This window comes from Megalobrama amblycephala, linkage group LG22, assembly GCF_018812025.1.
Source record: "Megalobrama amblycephala isolate DHTTF-2021 linkage group LG22, ASM1881202v1, whole genome shotgun sequence".
Taxonomy (NCBI): Eukaryota; Metazoa; Chordata; class Actinopteri; order Cypriniformes; family Xenocyprididae; genus Megalobrama; species Megalobrama amblycephala.
This window is the reverse complement of record NC_063065.1, coordinates 7,674,626-7,688,925: the sequence shown is the minus strand read 5'-3', so window position 1 is coordinate 7,688,925 and position 14,300 is coordinate 7,674,626. Positions and strand designations below refer to the sequence as shown.

General features: G+C 36.8%; 1 protein-coding gene across 2 annotated transcripts in view; it reads left to right on the top strand.

Moving 5' to 3' along the window:
* Window positions 1–14,300, top strand: part of spidr (scaffold protein involved in DNA repair) — a 60,186-nt gene that overhangs the window by 14,709 nt on the left and 31,177 nt on the right. For both annotated transcript variants that reach the window (XM_048173982.1, XM_048173981.1), the window contains 3 exons: window positions 1,303–1,526; window positions 5,863–5,957; window positions 7,851–8,028. In XM_048173982.1, the coding sequence (XP_048029939.1) occupies window positions 1,303–1,526; window positions 5,863–5,957; window positions 7,851–8,028 (497 nt within the window). The remainder of the gene's footprint in view (window positions 1–1,302; window positions 1,527–5,862; window positions 5,958–7,850; window positions 8,029–14,300) is intronic.

Genomic DNA, 14,300 nt, shown 5'->3' with positions numbered 1-14,300 from the left:
TGTCAGTTTCAGTGCAGCTTCAAAGAGCTCTACATGATCCCAGATGAGGAATAAGAGTCTTATCTAGCAAAACAATCGATGATTTTCTAAGAAAAATTAAAATTTATATACTTTTTAACCACAAATGCTCATCTTGCACTGCTCTGCGATACGCCACGCATTACATAATCACGCTGGAAAGGTCACATGTGATGTAGGCTGAAGTACCGTGGTAGGGCGAAAAAAAACCCCCCCAACTCTATCTCATTTTCTCCTCCAACTTCAAAATCATCCGACATTGTTGTTTTACCTTTTTTTGTGTTGTTGTAAAAGCCATTTGACTTAGTCGTTACTTCCAGTGAACTTCACGCGTGACCTTTCCAACGTTATTGGATTAATGCGTGGCATATCGCAGAGCAGTGCAAGATGAGCATTTGTAATTAAAATGTATATACATTTTTATTTTTTTTAGAAAATGACTGATCGTTTCGCTAGATAAGCCCCTTATTCCTCGTCTGGGATCATGTAGAGCTCTTTGAATCTGCACTGAAACTGACATTTGGACCTTCAACCCGTTGAACCCCAGTGAAGTTCACTATAGAGAAAAATCCTAAAATGTTTTCCTCAAAAACCTTAATTTCTTTTCGACTGAAGAAAAAAAAACATAAACATCTTTGATGGCATGGGGTGAGTAAATTATCAGGAAATTTCAATTCTGAAGTGAACTAATCCTTTAAGACTGAATCCTGAAATTCGGTTCCTCTCTCAGTTTATTACTGTGACTTTAAAATTTGACTTTGCACTTGTAATGTTCATTTTATAGAGTCAAACTCATTAAGGAAGTCATTAAGGAAGATCTGTATGAGGCAGACGTTGAACTAAATGTCACAGGTCTTCCGGTACTATTCGACCTTGAGCCTTGATGCTCATGTGGTTTGTGCAGGTTCGAATCTGACACGTCATATCCTGATTTATCATGTATCATATTCCGTCTCTCTCCCCAAATAACTTTATTTTCATATATCTGCTTTTCTGTCAATAAAAATAGAGGGAAAAAAATCTAAATAAAATGGAAAAAATATTAAAATGTCCGTTCATGCATGTGATAATCCACATTCATAAGTGGCTTTGGATTAGTGTTAAGTATTACTATTATATAGACTACATATTCATATTTTGAAATAGTTTTTATATTTTCATTTTAATTAGCTTAAATTTTAGTATTTGGTTTTTTTTTTTTTTTACATGCTTTTGTTATTTTAACTAACACTGCTGTGGATAAAAGCATCTGTCAAATGACTAAAACTGTTCTTTCCTTTTTAGTCACCAGCTGAGATTTCAGACTACTCATCCTACGACGATAATGATGAAGATACAGAGGAAAGCCGAGCAGAATCTTCCATCCTGGACGCAGCCGAGTCCAGCAAGCAGTCGGTCAGCGAGTGGGTTCGATCCGCTCAGGCGATTCTTCAGACACCTCAGAAACAAACCACCAAGAGTGTCAAAACCCCAGAGGACTCGAGTAAGAAAAGGAGGAGATTTGAAAGGTATGATCTATGGCTCTTGGATCTTAATCTACATTTCGGTGCAACCCTGTGCAAGATGAACTTAAATTATGAGTTCAGCGACTGGCTTTATGATTAGGATTTATCTTTTTAACTGACAGTAATCCTTCACACTGCTATTCATTCTTACTGGGAATTTTTTCCCAAATGTTTGACGTCAAGTTCACAACCCGAAATTTCATATCAGTGTAAACACACTGAATACAAAAGAGTTCAAAGTCTAGCACAAGCAGTTTAATAATACATCCACACCCTTACCGTAAAAACCTGGTCAGTTTGGTTTTTGATTGGCTATCGAGGAGCGGTTTCTTTGCACATGTGTATCACCTTATTTAATCTACCAGAATACTTCCTCCTATGCGCATGAGACAAAGATCCACATGGCCTTTTTTCTTGTATTACTCAGCAGTCACTTTCTAGTGGCTATCAAAGATTGAGTACTGCTGATGACATTTTTACCATAAATGAGTAATTTGTCAGATTTTGTGAATGGGAGAGGAAGGACGAGTGTCCCCTCATGGGGGAGCTGTGTCTCTTTTTGGCTCTTGTTAGTCCATAAATTCTTCTGCTGACCCTCAGTCCCTTCTGCAGGAAACCACAGGATAAGTTGCCCCCTGCCTGTGTGTCTGTTAATGTGGCTTTTTATGTTTTATTATTCTTTCATATAACTACACAAAAAGCATACATAAAAACTGACACCCACTTACCATACATAGCATACATAAAAACTATAAAAATGAACACAAATATGCACATCATAAACATAAATACAGCAAATAACAGTTAAGTGCAAGCAGAATGGATCATATCCTTTGGTTAACAAGCCAGTAACAAATTTAAGCCAATAAAGTTTTATAAAAGATAAAACCTTTGCTAAATATGGATCAGTTTTTGGTGTGGGGTGAATATAGATTTGATTGGTTTCTCTGATTAATTCTCTGTGTTTGATTCTATGGCATGTTTTGATTCAAGAATGATTCTCTATATAGAGTTATTTCAATGGCATTGGTTCTAATTGATTCTCTATATGACTCATTGATTCTATTTGATTCTTTCAGATTCATTCTCTATGATTAATTCTATAGGAATGATTCTCATTCATTCTATATTAGGCCTATTAAAGGGTTAGTTCACCCAAAAATGAAAATGATGTCATTAATGACTCAGCCTCATGTCGTTCCAAACCCGTAAGACCTCCGTTCATCTTCGGAACACAGTTTAAGATATTTTAGATTTAGTCCGAGAGCTTTCTGTCCCTCCATTGAAAATGTATGTACGGTATACTGTCCATGTCCAGAAAGGTAATAAAAACTTCATCAAAGTAGTCCATGTGACATCAGTGGGTTAGTTAGAAGTTTTTGAAGCATTGAAAATATATTTTGGTCCAAAAATAACAAAAACTACGACTTTATTCAGCATTGTATTCTCTTTCGGGTCTGTTGTCAATCCGGGTTCACGACTCCGCAGTGACGCTGCTGATGTAAGACGCTGCTGACGTGTTATCTGGTGCGCCCGAGCTTCGTTTACAGTCTGAGGGAGACGCACGCTGTATTCAAGCTATTCGACATTGTTTGTATTTTGGTATTGCTATATTTTTTAAAATGGTGCATAAGTGTGCATGTCGCGGATGTCCTAATCACCAAAAACAATGACGTAAAAAGTGCATTACCAACGCCGACAGATGAAAGGATTCAATGGAATCAGTTCAATGGAATCAGATCAATGGAATCAGTTCAATGGAAAGGATTCCAGAAGAGAATACAATGCTGAATAAAGTCGTAGTTTTTGTTATTTTTGGACCAAAATGTATTTTCGATGCTTCAAAAACTTCTAACTAACCCACTGATGTCACATGGACTACTTTGATGATGTTTTTTATTACCTTTCTGGACATGGACAGTCTACCGTACATACATTTTCAATGGAGGGACAGAAAGCTCTCGGACTAAATCTAAAATATCTTAAACTGTGTTCCGAAGATAAACGGAGGTCTTACGGGTTTGGAACGACATGAGGGTGAGTCATTAATGACATAATTTTCATTTTTGGGTGAACTAACCCTTTAATTGTGTTTGATTGATATCATGGGATTAAATGTAAGTCTATGGGATTGAATCTCTACCATTCATTCTTATATTTATTCCATGCGATTGATTTTATATGATTCATTATTTAATTCTCTTAATGATTTTGTGGGATTGATTCCATGTGACTGATTCTAGTCTCTATGATTGATTCCATGGAATCGATTCTTTGTCTTTGATTCTGAGGAATTGATTCTCCGTCTTTGATTCTATGGAATTGATTCAAATTGAAATCAAATTGATTGATCAGATTGATTCTAGCTGGTTCTCTACGACTCATTCTATGCGATTGATTCTAATCGATTCAGTCTGATTCATTATTTAATTCTCTTAGAGTGATTCCCATTTATCCTATTTGATTTTCTGTGATTGATTCCATGGGAATGAATTCACATTAATTATTCTGTTGGAACTGAATCAAAGCCATAACGGGACAGGTTTGAATCTGTGAGACCATTATTTACTTATATTTATTTCATAGATTTACAGGCTAGTATATTGTTTCACTGACGGAATAGCTAAAATAAACACGCACGTTTGTTACTCCTGTTGAAAAAACGAGCATATGTTGGTAAGGTAGGTTTTGAAGCTGGTGGTTCGAGCTGCATTATGCTGGTCCTATGCTGGACCATGCTGCTCCAGGACCAGCTTAGGACCAGCATGGACCAGCACTTGACCAGCATACACCAGCTCAAACCAGCATACGAGCTTCATAACATACCAATTATTTATTTATTTTTTATATTTCAAAATTTATTTCATTGAGGCAGCCTATACACACACAAACATACACACATGCTCCAAATCATATTTAATGTTTTTAAAATTGGCTATATAAAATAGTAAAATAGTTCCAACAAATTTTGCTGTGGTACCGAAATTGGTACCGAGAACTAGGGCTGTCGCGATAACCGCAATTTCGTAATACCGCGCTTTTGACGAGCCAACCGCAGAACACTGCAAAAACCGCAGCAACCGCGATATTTGCATGTTTTCTATTTTTTGAAAGGCTATGTCCTTCTCGTTTTACACTTCATACACATGTACTAAATATTAAATAAGGTAACAATGATAGCATAATGTGTACCATGGTGATTTGTAAAGAGGCAGATGTGCACTAAACAAGCCTAAACAGACAGTGAATGTGAGAGAGATCGACTGAGCGCGTGCGATTACCTGCGTCTGTCCTTCAGGCCGAGACATATATTCGTGAAAAAAAGTTGTCGTGTCCAAGGATAGCGAAATCTCTGCCTTAGCATCGAAGCATTACTGGTCAGCTGAGCCTTATAAAGTGGCGCTCAACGTTAAAATGATTTCAACAGCTTGTTTCATTTCATCTCTCTGAATGAATCTGCGTTTTTGAACGTGCAGTTGAATGAACGGTTTAAAGACTCAAAGACAGTCCCTTGCCGCCACTTGTGTCACAACAATGTAACTGCACTGAGTGACAGCCCGTCTAGAACGCGCAGAGATGAGTAACGTTAGTTCTGCTTGCCTTATACTCGTGAAATATCAGCAGAAAGTCTTGTTTAGTCAGATTCGAGGATCGAAACTAACTATTATACATACAACAATAGCTCTACCATCTTATTGTCAGGTTTATGTTCTGTTTTGTAGACCCTTATTTTGACATTCTCTTTACTTCAATGCTCTATTTAGTTTCGTTATTGAATATGATATATGGCGGTAATACCGCATATCGCGCTATTGAGCCACTCAAAAATACCGCAAGGGAAATTCCTTAACCGCGACAGCCCTACCGAGAACCGTAAAATTTTCATGGTATCGGTACCGACTACTGGAATTTTGGTACCGTGACAACACTAAAAGGCAGCATAGGATACATGCCTATGGATCGACAGATGAAGCATCTCAGGAAACATTAACATTGGATTCGCACGTGCCTTGATGACTTCCTACCTTGAAATGTGTCCTCCGAAGGCAGCATTTTCCAGTTTTCGGACGCAGCCAGTGTTATTTGAATTGAATCTATGTATTTGATTCTAAGTGATTGATTCTATATGAATGATTCTATTGATAGATTTGGTGTGATTGAATCTATATGTTTGATTCTGTGGGATTGATTTTATGTGATTTGATTCTAAGTGATTGGTTCTAAATGAATACTTCTGTGGGGATTCATTGATTCATATTCAAATGTTTCTGTCTGACTAATTCTGTGTGACTAGATGATTGATTCTTTGGGACTGAATCCATGTGATCTCCCTCTTTAGAGGAGGTCTTGCTGAAAGGCTCAACCGACTCCACAGCAGGCAAAGATCAGCCATCAGCTTCTGGAGACATCAGTGCAACTCAACCACATCAGCTGGTAAGACACTTCCAGTCTGATTCATGACTGTTTATGTGAAGACTCAATAACGTCTTGAATGTCAGCCAAGAACAGATCATTAGAGGTTAGTTCTCTGTTACTGACCACTAATGAGAATATTAGTATAAATGCTTTCACAATTAATATGTAAGTGTTCTCTGTTTAAATACTGTCAATGTCAGACCTGGCCTAATTTTCTCCAGGAAAATATTTAACCACCAACCCGCATTTTTCATATTTCCATAATTGCTTGTCATGCTTGATGATATGTGTAGAATATTCCAGTGATGAGAACTCGTAGTGTACAGTTGGAGGAGTAGGAGGCTGTAAAAACCTACAATTGTGATTCACATGACAATAGGACTTAATTGTCTCTCAGCCAAAGCGACAGGAAACCACAGACACAAGCACATTGCAGACATAGTCACACACCTTACGTTTTCATTTTCCATGGTATAACGGATTTCTTTTCAAACAGCGCCCTACTAGGGGTCTTCAGCGTGTGCAGTTGTGTTTGTGTGGAGGTTTAAAGAAGTTAATGTTCCAGTTGAAAGTGGAAATTCAAGAGAAAACTTATGAGGAAATTAAATGTGTGTGTTGCACAAGTTGTTTAATAGATATTAACCTAAATAAAAAAAATTAGTTGATTACAGTTGTTATTCATCTAAACCAGTGTTTCTCAATCCTGGTCCTGAAGGACCCCCAACACTGCAGGTTTTGTCTTTCTCCCTAATTAAACACACCTGATTCAACTCATCAGCTCATTAGAAGAAACTCCACTACCTGAAATGAGTGTGTCAGACAGTGGAGACTTTCAAAATGTGCAGTGTTGGGGGTCCTCCAGGACCAGGGTTGAGAAACACTGATCTAAACCTTTTTTTTTTAATCAGAAATGAATAGTGGTTTAATAATACAGTAATCTAGTATTTCCACATTAACTGATTCATTGCATGCTTGTGGATGTAATGTTAGCTGACTAAGACTCAAGCCATTTTTTTTTTTTAGTTTTCATTCACGTTTTGCATGTGGAAAAGTGATTTAGGATGACTGGACATAGCTTTGCAACTGGCATAATTCCTTAGAAAATTCCACAGCCTGAAGAACGCATCTCCCTCTCACTTCTTGCTCGTTGAAAGATTTATTATTATCTATTTTTTGTACACAACGTATTAGCTGATAAATCAGATATCAGTATGTGCATTTAACAACCTGTTCATTTCCTTTTTATATAGTCATGCATAGCTGTTTTTGGCACAGTTTATCAAAAAAAAAAAAGAAAGAAACCCTAGAAAAATAGCCAGTTATTTTTGTTTTGCTTGTGATTGTATGGAGTAAACATAGCCTGTTTCTCTTGCTGCTTTCAATTTTTCGCAAAAATTTCCATTACACATCGTTCAGAAGTTCTCCTCTGAAGTCTTGGCTGCGCTCGTCATGATTTCAGCTGAGTCAATTGTGTTCATGTGTCCAATCTTGGAGGCCAAGTATTCCTTAAACAGTCAGCATGGGAATATATCCCGTCAGAGAGCTGGATTTTGTTTCATTTCCTCAGAACTGACTGAAATGAAAAAGTTGAGACCAGGCCAGCGTGAGTTTTCACAGCATAACCCAAAATATCCTGCTGCTGTTATTAATTTACTGGGCCTGTATCGTATCTGTGTTGTTTTGCAAAACTTAATGACATTGAGAAGGAAACAGTCTTTCAGGCGCTGGTCATTTTATAAAATGTAAATTTTACTTGGCATGCTAATTGTTCATGCTGTATAGTACTTAACTATATTTAAAAAAACATAATTATAGTTGTTAATCTAAAATTAGGACTTAAATTGTAACATGGACAAATATACTGTCCATATACAGATGTACAGTTTCATACACATATTTCTTTGACCCAAGCTGACAGGCCAGGTGTCCTGATGCTGAGGATTCTGGGAGTTCGAGAGGAATGTGGCATGCAGGCTGCAGTGTGTGACAGGCTGCCAGAGGGGGAAATGTGTGTGGCTCTTTTCAACAAAGACACGGCCACCCAACTACAGCCTGCGCCCGGAGACATTGTCCACATCTACCCACCATGGTGAGAGTCCTGTTCCTTAACCATATTTTACCATAAAATATCCGAAATAGAGTTTGTTTATTATCTCAGATGATAGTCAATACTGTTTTTTTATTATTAATTAAAAAAATTGTAGGCAATTTATTGATTACTGACATAATACCCTTGATTTTGACATTTGTTTGTTATTTTTAAATTTTGCATATGATTTTGCGTATGAAACAAACTTTATCCATAATTATCAAACTTGTGCTACGGACATATATGATGCTTTAACTTGTGTGGATTGTTGAGGAAAGGTGTACAATTTACTCTTGGACTTTTAATTTTCACTCAGCAATCAATAAAATGGGCACAAAATACACTTTCAACCCCTAGTAACCACACAGAACACTATATTTTTTAATTTATATTTTTATAACACTTTGATTATAATAAATATAGTTGTATTAAACATATTATATTTGGTTACACTTTATTTTAAAGTGTTGTACTTAAATAAGTGCTGAGTAATATTAATTATCTACATACTATAGATTTAGGTTTGATTTAGGGTTAGTTACTTTTAATTATGCATAATTTACTGTTATTGCTATAGTAGGTACATGTAGTAATGTGTAACTAAGTTTTACAGCTTTACAGTGATAACAGGAAATTCAATAATGCGAACAGTTAATTGTTCAGCTGAAGTCAGTTCAGTGGTGATTCAGTTCCATTATAAACATCAATTATTTTGGTTCATTTAATCTATAAAGCAGTTCTGCAGAAAACAGTGATGTCATCGTCCAGCTCTGTTCAGTTCTCATCCAATAGTATCAGTGCAGTCAAATCAATAATATTTTTGAATATTAAGTATTAAAGGGTCCTTGATTATGATTTCACTTTTTTAACTTTAGTTAGTGTGGAATGTTGCTGCATAAACAACATCTGCAAAGTTACGACGCTCAAAGTTCAATGCAAAGGGAGATATTTTCTTTTACAGAAATCGCTTTTTAAGGACTACAACAAACAGCTGGTAGGGACTACAACGAGCTTCTTCACGGGTTGATGACATCACAAACCCTGAAATTTACATAAACCCCGCCCCCGTGAACACACAATAAAGGGGGTGAGGTCATGTTGGGCTGCTTTAGAGAAGAGGAAGAGTTGTTGTAGTAGAGTGTTGTTACCATGCCGTCATTTTACGCCGGACTGCTTCACAAACGAGGGTCAATTCAATGCTGGATTTGCACAAAAGATTAACATGACGGCACATGCTAGTCGATGAGTTGAATCAACTCCACAGTAACTACATAAATTTATCCACTAACCGTTCAGAAACGTCCAGTTTCATTCTAAAAGTTGTTACTACTTCCTGAGTCTCTCCATCAGTGTCGACTCCGTTTTGAACAATGTAAGGCTGAACACCGTTACTGACAATCCTCATTTTGGCTGCGTGAGATTCTCCAGCTTTGTTGTTGTTGAGCAACCTGTTAAAGCTCCTGCCCTCTTTTGGAAAGTGGGCCGGGAGCAGCAGCTCATTTGCATTTAAAGGGACACACACAAAAACGGCGTGTTTTTGCTCACACCCAAATAGGTGCAAATTTGACAAGCAATAATAAATGATCTGTGGGGTATTTTGAGCTGAAACTTCACAGACACATTCTGTGGACACCAGAGACTTTTACATCTTGTAAAAGGGGCATAATAGGTCGCCTTTAATAGGCGACAGTATTCTATTAGATATTTTTCTAATGCAAACAACCTAGTTGTTTACATCTTATTTATTTTCTTTAGTATTTCATATTGCTAGTTATATTTTTATAGTTTCCATTTTTTGGTTTTCATTTCTAATTAATTTTTCTGGTTTGTTTTGCCTGGTGGCATTTTTTTTTCTTCAGTTTCATCATACTTCCATCACAGTCTAGATTACTTGTATTACGTAGCATTGCACATTTCCCTATATCTTCTGTGATAGTGATGAATCACTGTTCAAGGAATAAGCCGCAGGTTGGCAGAACAAGTCTTGCCGTGTGCAGCTGTGTGTTTTGCACGCTGTGTTTTTGTGAGTTGATAAGAGCGAGAAGCCTGTGGGTCTGAAGGTGAGAGAGACAGACGAGCCAGTCTCCATCTGTGTGGGAGGACCACAGATCCAAACTAAAGAGGCCAGGACTTGCCGGAAGCCAGGGTCCCGCCCCTCTCTCTCTCCCCCGTATCGCCCCCATGTAGCGTCGCTCCCACGTCATTCCTCAGCTCCAGGGAATGGCCTGCATACCTCTTCCTGGCAGCTCTGAGCTCATTTCCAGCAAGCTGGGAAAAAACATTGCTGGATCCTTTTCTTCCCTCTGCTTTTTTTTTTTTTTTTTTTTTTTTTTTTGAGGAGCGTTAGGCAGCGGATCACAATAACTGTGACAGAGGCCAGAGAGCTGAATAGAAAACACATGCGGCACAGTGTGCTGCTGGCACAGTTTCTCCTCTTGTCTCATTTTCTCTTTTTTTTTTCTCTCCCCCTGCGGAGTGTTTGCTTTAAGGGCAGGCATAGTTGACCCTGGAAAGTCCAAGAGTTCATTTTACCCTGGAAAGTCCACCGGATTGACTCCAGTTCGGCCCCCATAGTTTGCAGCAGAGAAAATGGGCGGCAGATGATAACACTTTACGTATCGTCAAATATATTTAAAAACCTGTGGGTAGTTGATAAATGTAGACATGGAGTTTTTTTTAATGTCAAAACACATGAATACAGGAACCATTTTTAAAGAGATTTTTAACTTTTTTTTTTGTTGCTTTTTTCAGTTCATTGAAATAGCTGTGCAGTGTGACACAGGGTTGGGCAAAATTCCAAAAGTGAAAAAATTGACTTACTTTCAATTCATCATTTGGAATTTTAATTGATTTGGCTACACCCCACAGGAAGCTGAATTGTAAATGATTCAGAGTAATCCAAAAGGTACTAATGGCATTCATTTCCATAAAAAAGTTGTATAATATGTATGTATAAAATTATTTACAAGTTCCTAACGGTGACAACTTTAAAGGTCCCGTTTTTCGTGGTTTTTTGAAGCTTTGATTGTGTTTATAGTGTGCAATATAACATGTGTTCATGTTTCGCGTGTAAAAAAACACAGTATTTTTCACATAATTTACTTATCTGTATACCGCTGTTTCCACTGTCATAAAAACGGGCTGATGACTTCCTTGTTCTATGAAGTCCCTCCTTCAGAAATACGTAACGAGAATGCCAGCGGTTCCTGTGTTGTGATTCGACAGCTCTGAGCGCACCGTGCCCGGAAAGGTCACGCCTCTTACCATAACGTGGAGATGCACGCGCTCAGTGTTACTGTAAACATGTCTTTAATTTTACCCTATCAATTTGAGCCGGAATCAGACCCGGTGATTGGACTGCGGGATGAAAATAACAGCGTTTCGACGACATGGCGACAAACACAATCTACAAACGCAACTCTTGTGTATTCCTGTGGGTGGAGGTTAGTCAAAAAACTGTTTTAGTGACGTCATTAAAGAAGGAAGTAGAGGGATGTAGTCCAAACTGGCCGTTCGATGTAGGCGACTTCTGTTAAATAAAATATCTCGCTTGGCATTGAACTTTGAGCTTTAAAATTTTACAGATTTTATTTATACTCTAACAACAACATTACACACTAACTAAAGTTTGAAACATGGGATCACGAAGAACGGGACCTTTAAAACTTTACAATTTCAAACAAGGTTTTGTCAAGTTTTCAAACAAGTTTGTTTTGACAAACCTTTTTAATTTAAAATGACAGTTAAGACCTGGTCACACCAAAAACAGTAACTATGAAGATAACTATATTAGTGTCCATGTCAATGCACGATAATGTGCAAGCTGCAGTTTTGTCACTTTAAATGCTTAAACTCTGACAGGCGTGGGTGGATTCTGATTGGCTTGTCAAGTGTTTTTACTCATCAGCTGAAAAAAAAAATGTTCTGAAAGTGATTTCAATGAGATTGTTCCTCTGTTTTGTAATCGTTAGTAGTTGTGGTGTGGACTTCCCTATTCTTTTAATTAGAATGATTAAACTTTATTGTTATAGTTATCATCCTTGGTGTGAACAGGACTTAATTACTGTTAGATTCAAATTTTGAAAAGAAAAAATTGCAGTCCTGTTTGCCATCTTTCAAATTCAGGAATTAAATCACTGATGAACCTTGAAAGATTTGTGCTTTCAGAATTCCCATCAATTTGATCTTTGTTTAGATGTTTGTGTCTTTTTCTGTCTATTATCTAAGTGGTTTCTCAACTGGTTCTGCTTCACGACTCTGATTTTACATTGGACATCAAGAGGAGACCCAACTCAGTGCCAAAATTGTTCATAGTACAAAAGTAAACAAGAATGTCCTTAAAATCAAATGTCCTTTCTAACCTGTCCAAATGTGATAGGTGAATTTGCACCCAATGTTTATTTTGCTCCCCTAACTCTGCATATATAGTTAGTATCATTTTATTTTTTGCATTTACCACCATTTGAGAACTACTATCTTAGATTTGACATATGTTAAAGTAAAAAATTGGAAATCCAAAGCAGTTTGTTTAATTATGTACACCATACAACCTGTTTTGGTGTATTTTTGATGACCAATTCCTTCCCACACAAGAACACACACACACACTGTTCCCAGCTCATTCATGGTTCAGCTATGAAGGAAATACCTGTCATCACTAGGTTGTGATTACACCTGTGCCGCACCCTCACCTGTTTGTGTCAGCTCTGACGTCAGCACACTCTATTATGTTTGTTTTCAAACTTCCTGCTCCCATCCACCGGAAATACATTCATGCGTACATCACGATCGCCATGTGACACTATGTGCGGTGAAATTAGCAAATCTCTTTTAAGACTTTGTTTCCTGTGCAGCTGATCTCTAATTCTTTGCTTTGTATTTTTATTAGTAAATCATTTCTAAAAAAAAAAAAAAAAAAAAAAAAAAAAAGGATATTTCTACATTGTCTGTAAGAACTTACATTAATTTTGTTCCAGGCATACTTATTTTTCTTTTTTTCTTTTTTGTCATTTATTAAAATGGTGAATTCTATTTAATATATGAAAAATATATTAATTATATGAAATACATAATTTAATATATGATCTTATAATTAATATTTATGTACATTTTAGAATAATAAAGCAATCAAAACTAATGGAAGCATGAAAAGTATGTAGAAAAAAAGTCAACAAACAAATATCTATATATACACACACACACACACACACACACACATATATATATATATATATATATATATATATATATATATATATATATATAATTCACCTCAAGTTATTTGAGACCTGCAGTAATAACAATCTAAAACAAGATTTTTGTGTTACATTTTTTGGGTCACTTCATACTTGTGATACCTCCATTAGTTTTGATAACTTTATTATTCTAAAATATAGATAAATGATCAAAATAACATATAAATGATGATTATAAATGATAATATTATTATTAGTTATTGCACACATTAAAAATGATTTGTCGTTTGTAGATTTAACGACAAACATGAAAATCAGATTTTGTTTTTCTGCATTTTTTTTTTTTTTTTTGACCTGTCACTCTTGGATTGTCAAAGACTGGAATTTTCTTGCCTATTCTTCTTAGTCTGACAGCATGTTGAAAAAAGCGCCTGTTTGCACTAGGGTGGAGAGGACCCCCACCTCTCCTGTGTAAACTTGCCTTTGCTGGCTGCCCTGGGGCTGTTGGCTGAGGTTCATTAGGTTCAGTGAGATTACTTGTCTCTGCTGGCACCTGTTCAATTTTCTCTCAGGGCAGAATGATTTAAATGCTGACGTACATGCTACGTCTCATGACATGAGCTCTGCAGGCCCCGGCTTGTAGTGGAGTGGAGGTCTCCGCTTATTGAAGACACGTTTGTTTGGAACAGATCTGTGACAAATTACCATACACTCAGCGCAAAGATTGATCAGGCTGTTTGTAACCTACTTCTGAGGCCCTGTGAATGCGACATTCTCGTGCATCCGTAACAGTGCGTTTAATGTATGTGTGCTTACCAACTTGCAGATGTTTTTTAAAAGTATATATATCATTTGCAGGCTTTTGTCCCCATGTGCTTCATATCAATAACTAGTTGTAAACACTTTCCTGTACATGTCCCAGTGACTCATGCCTATTAGTGTAGATCTTTCAATAATAATGAAACTGATCAAAGGTCTTTGTGGAGCTGCATAATTAATCGAAATAAAACCGAAAAACGAACTCGAGTGTTATTGGCTTTTAAAGGGTTAGTTGACCCAAAATGAAAATTCTGTCAT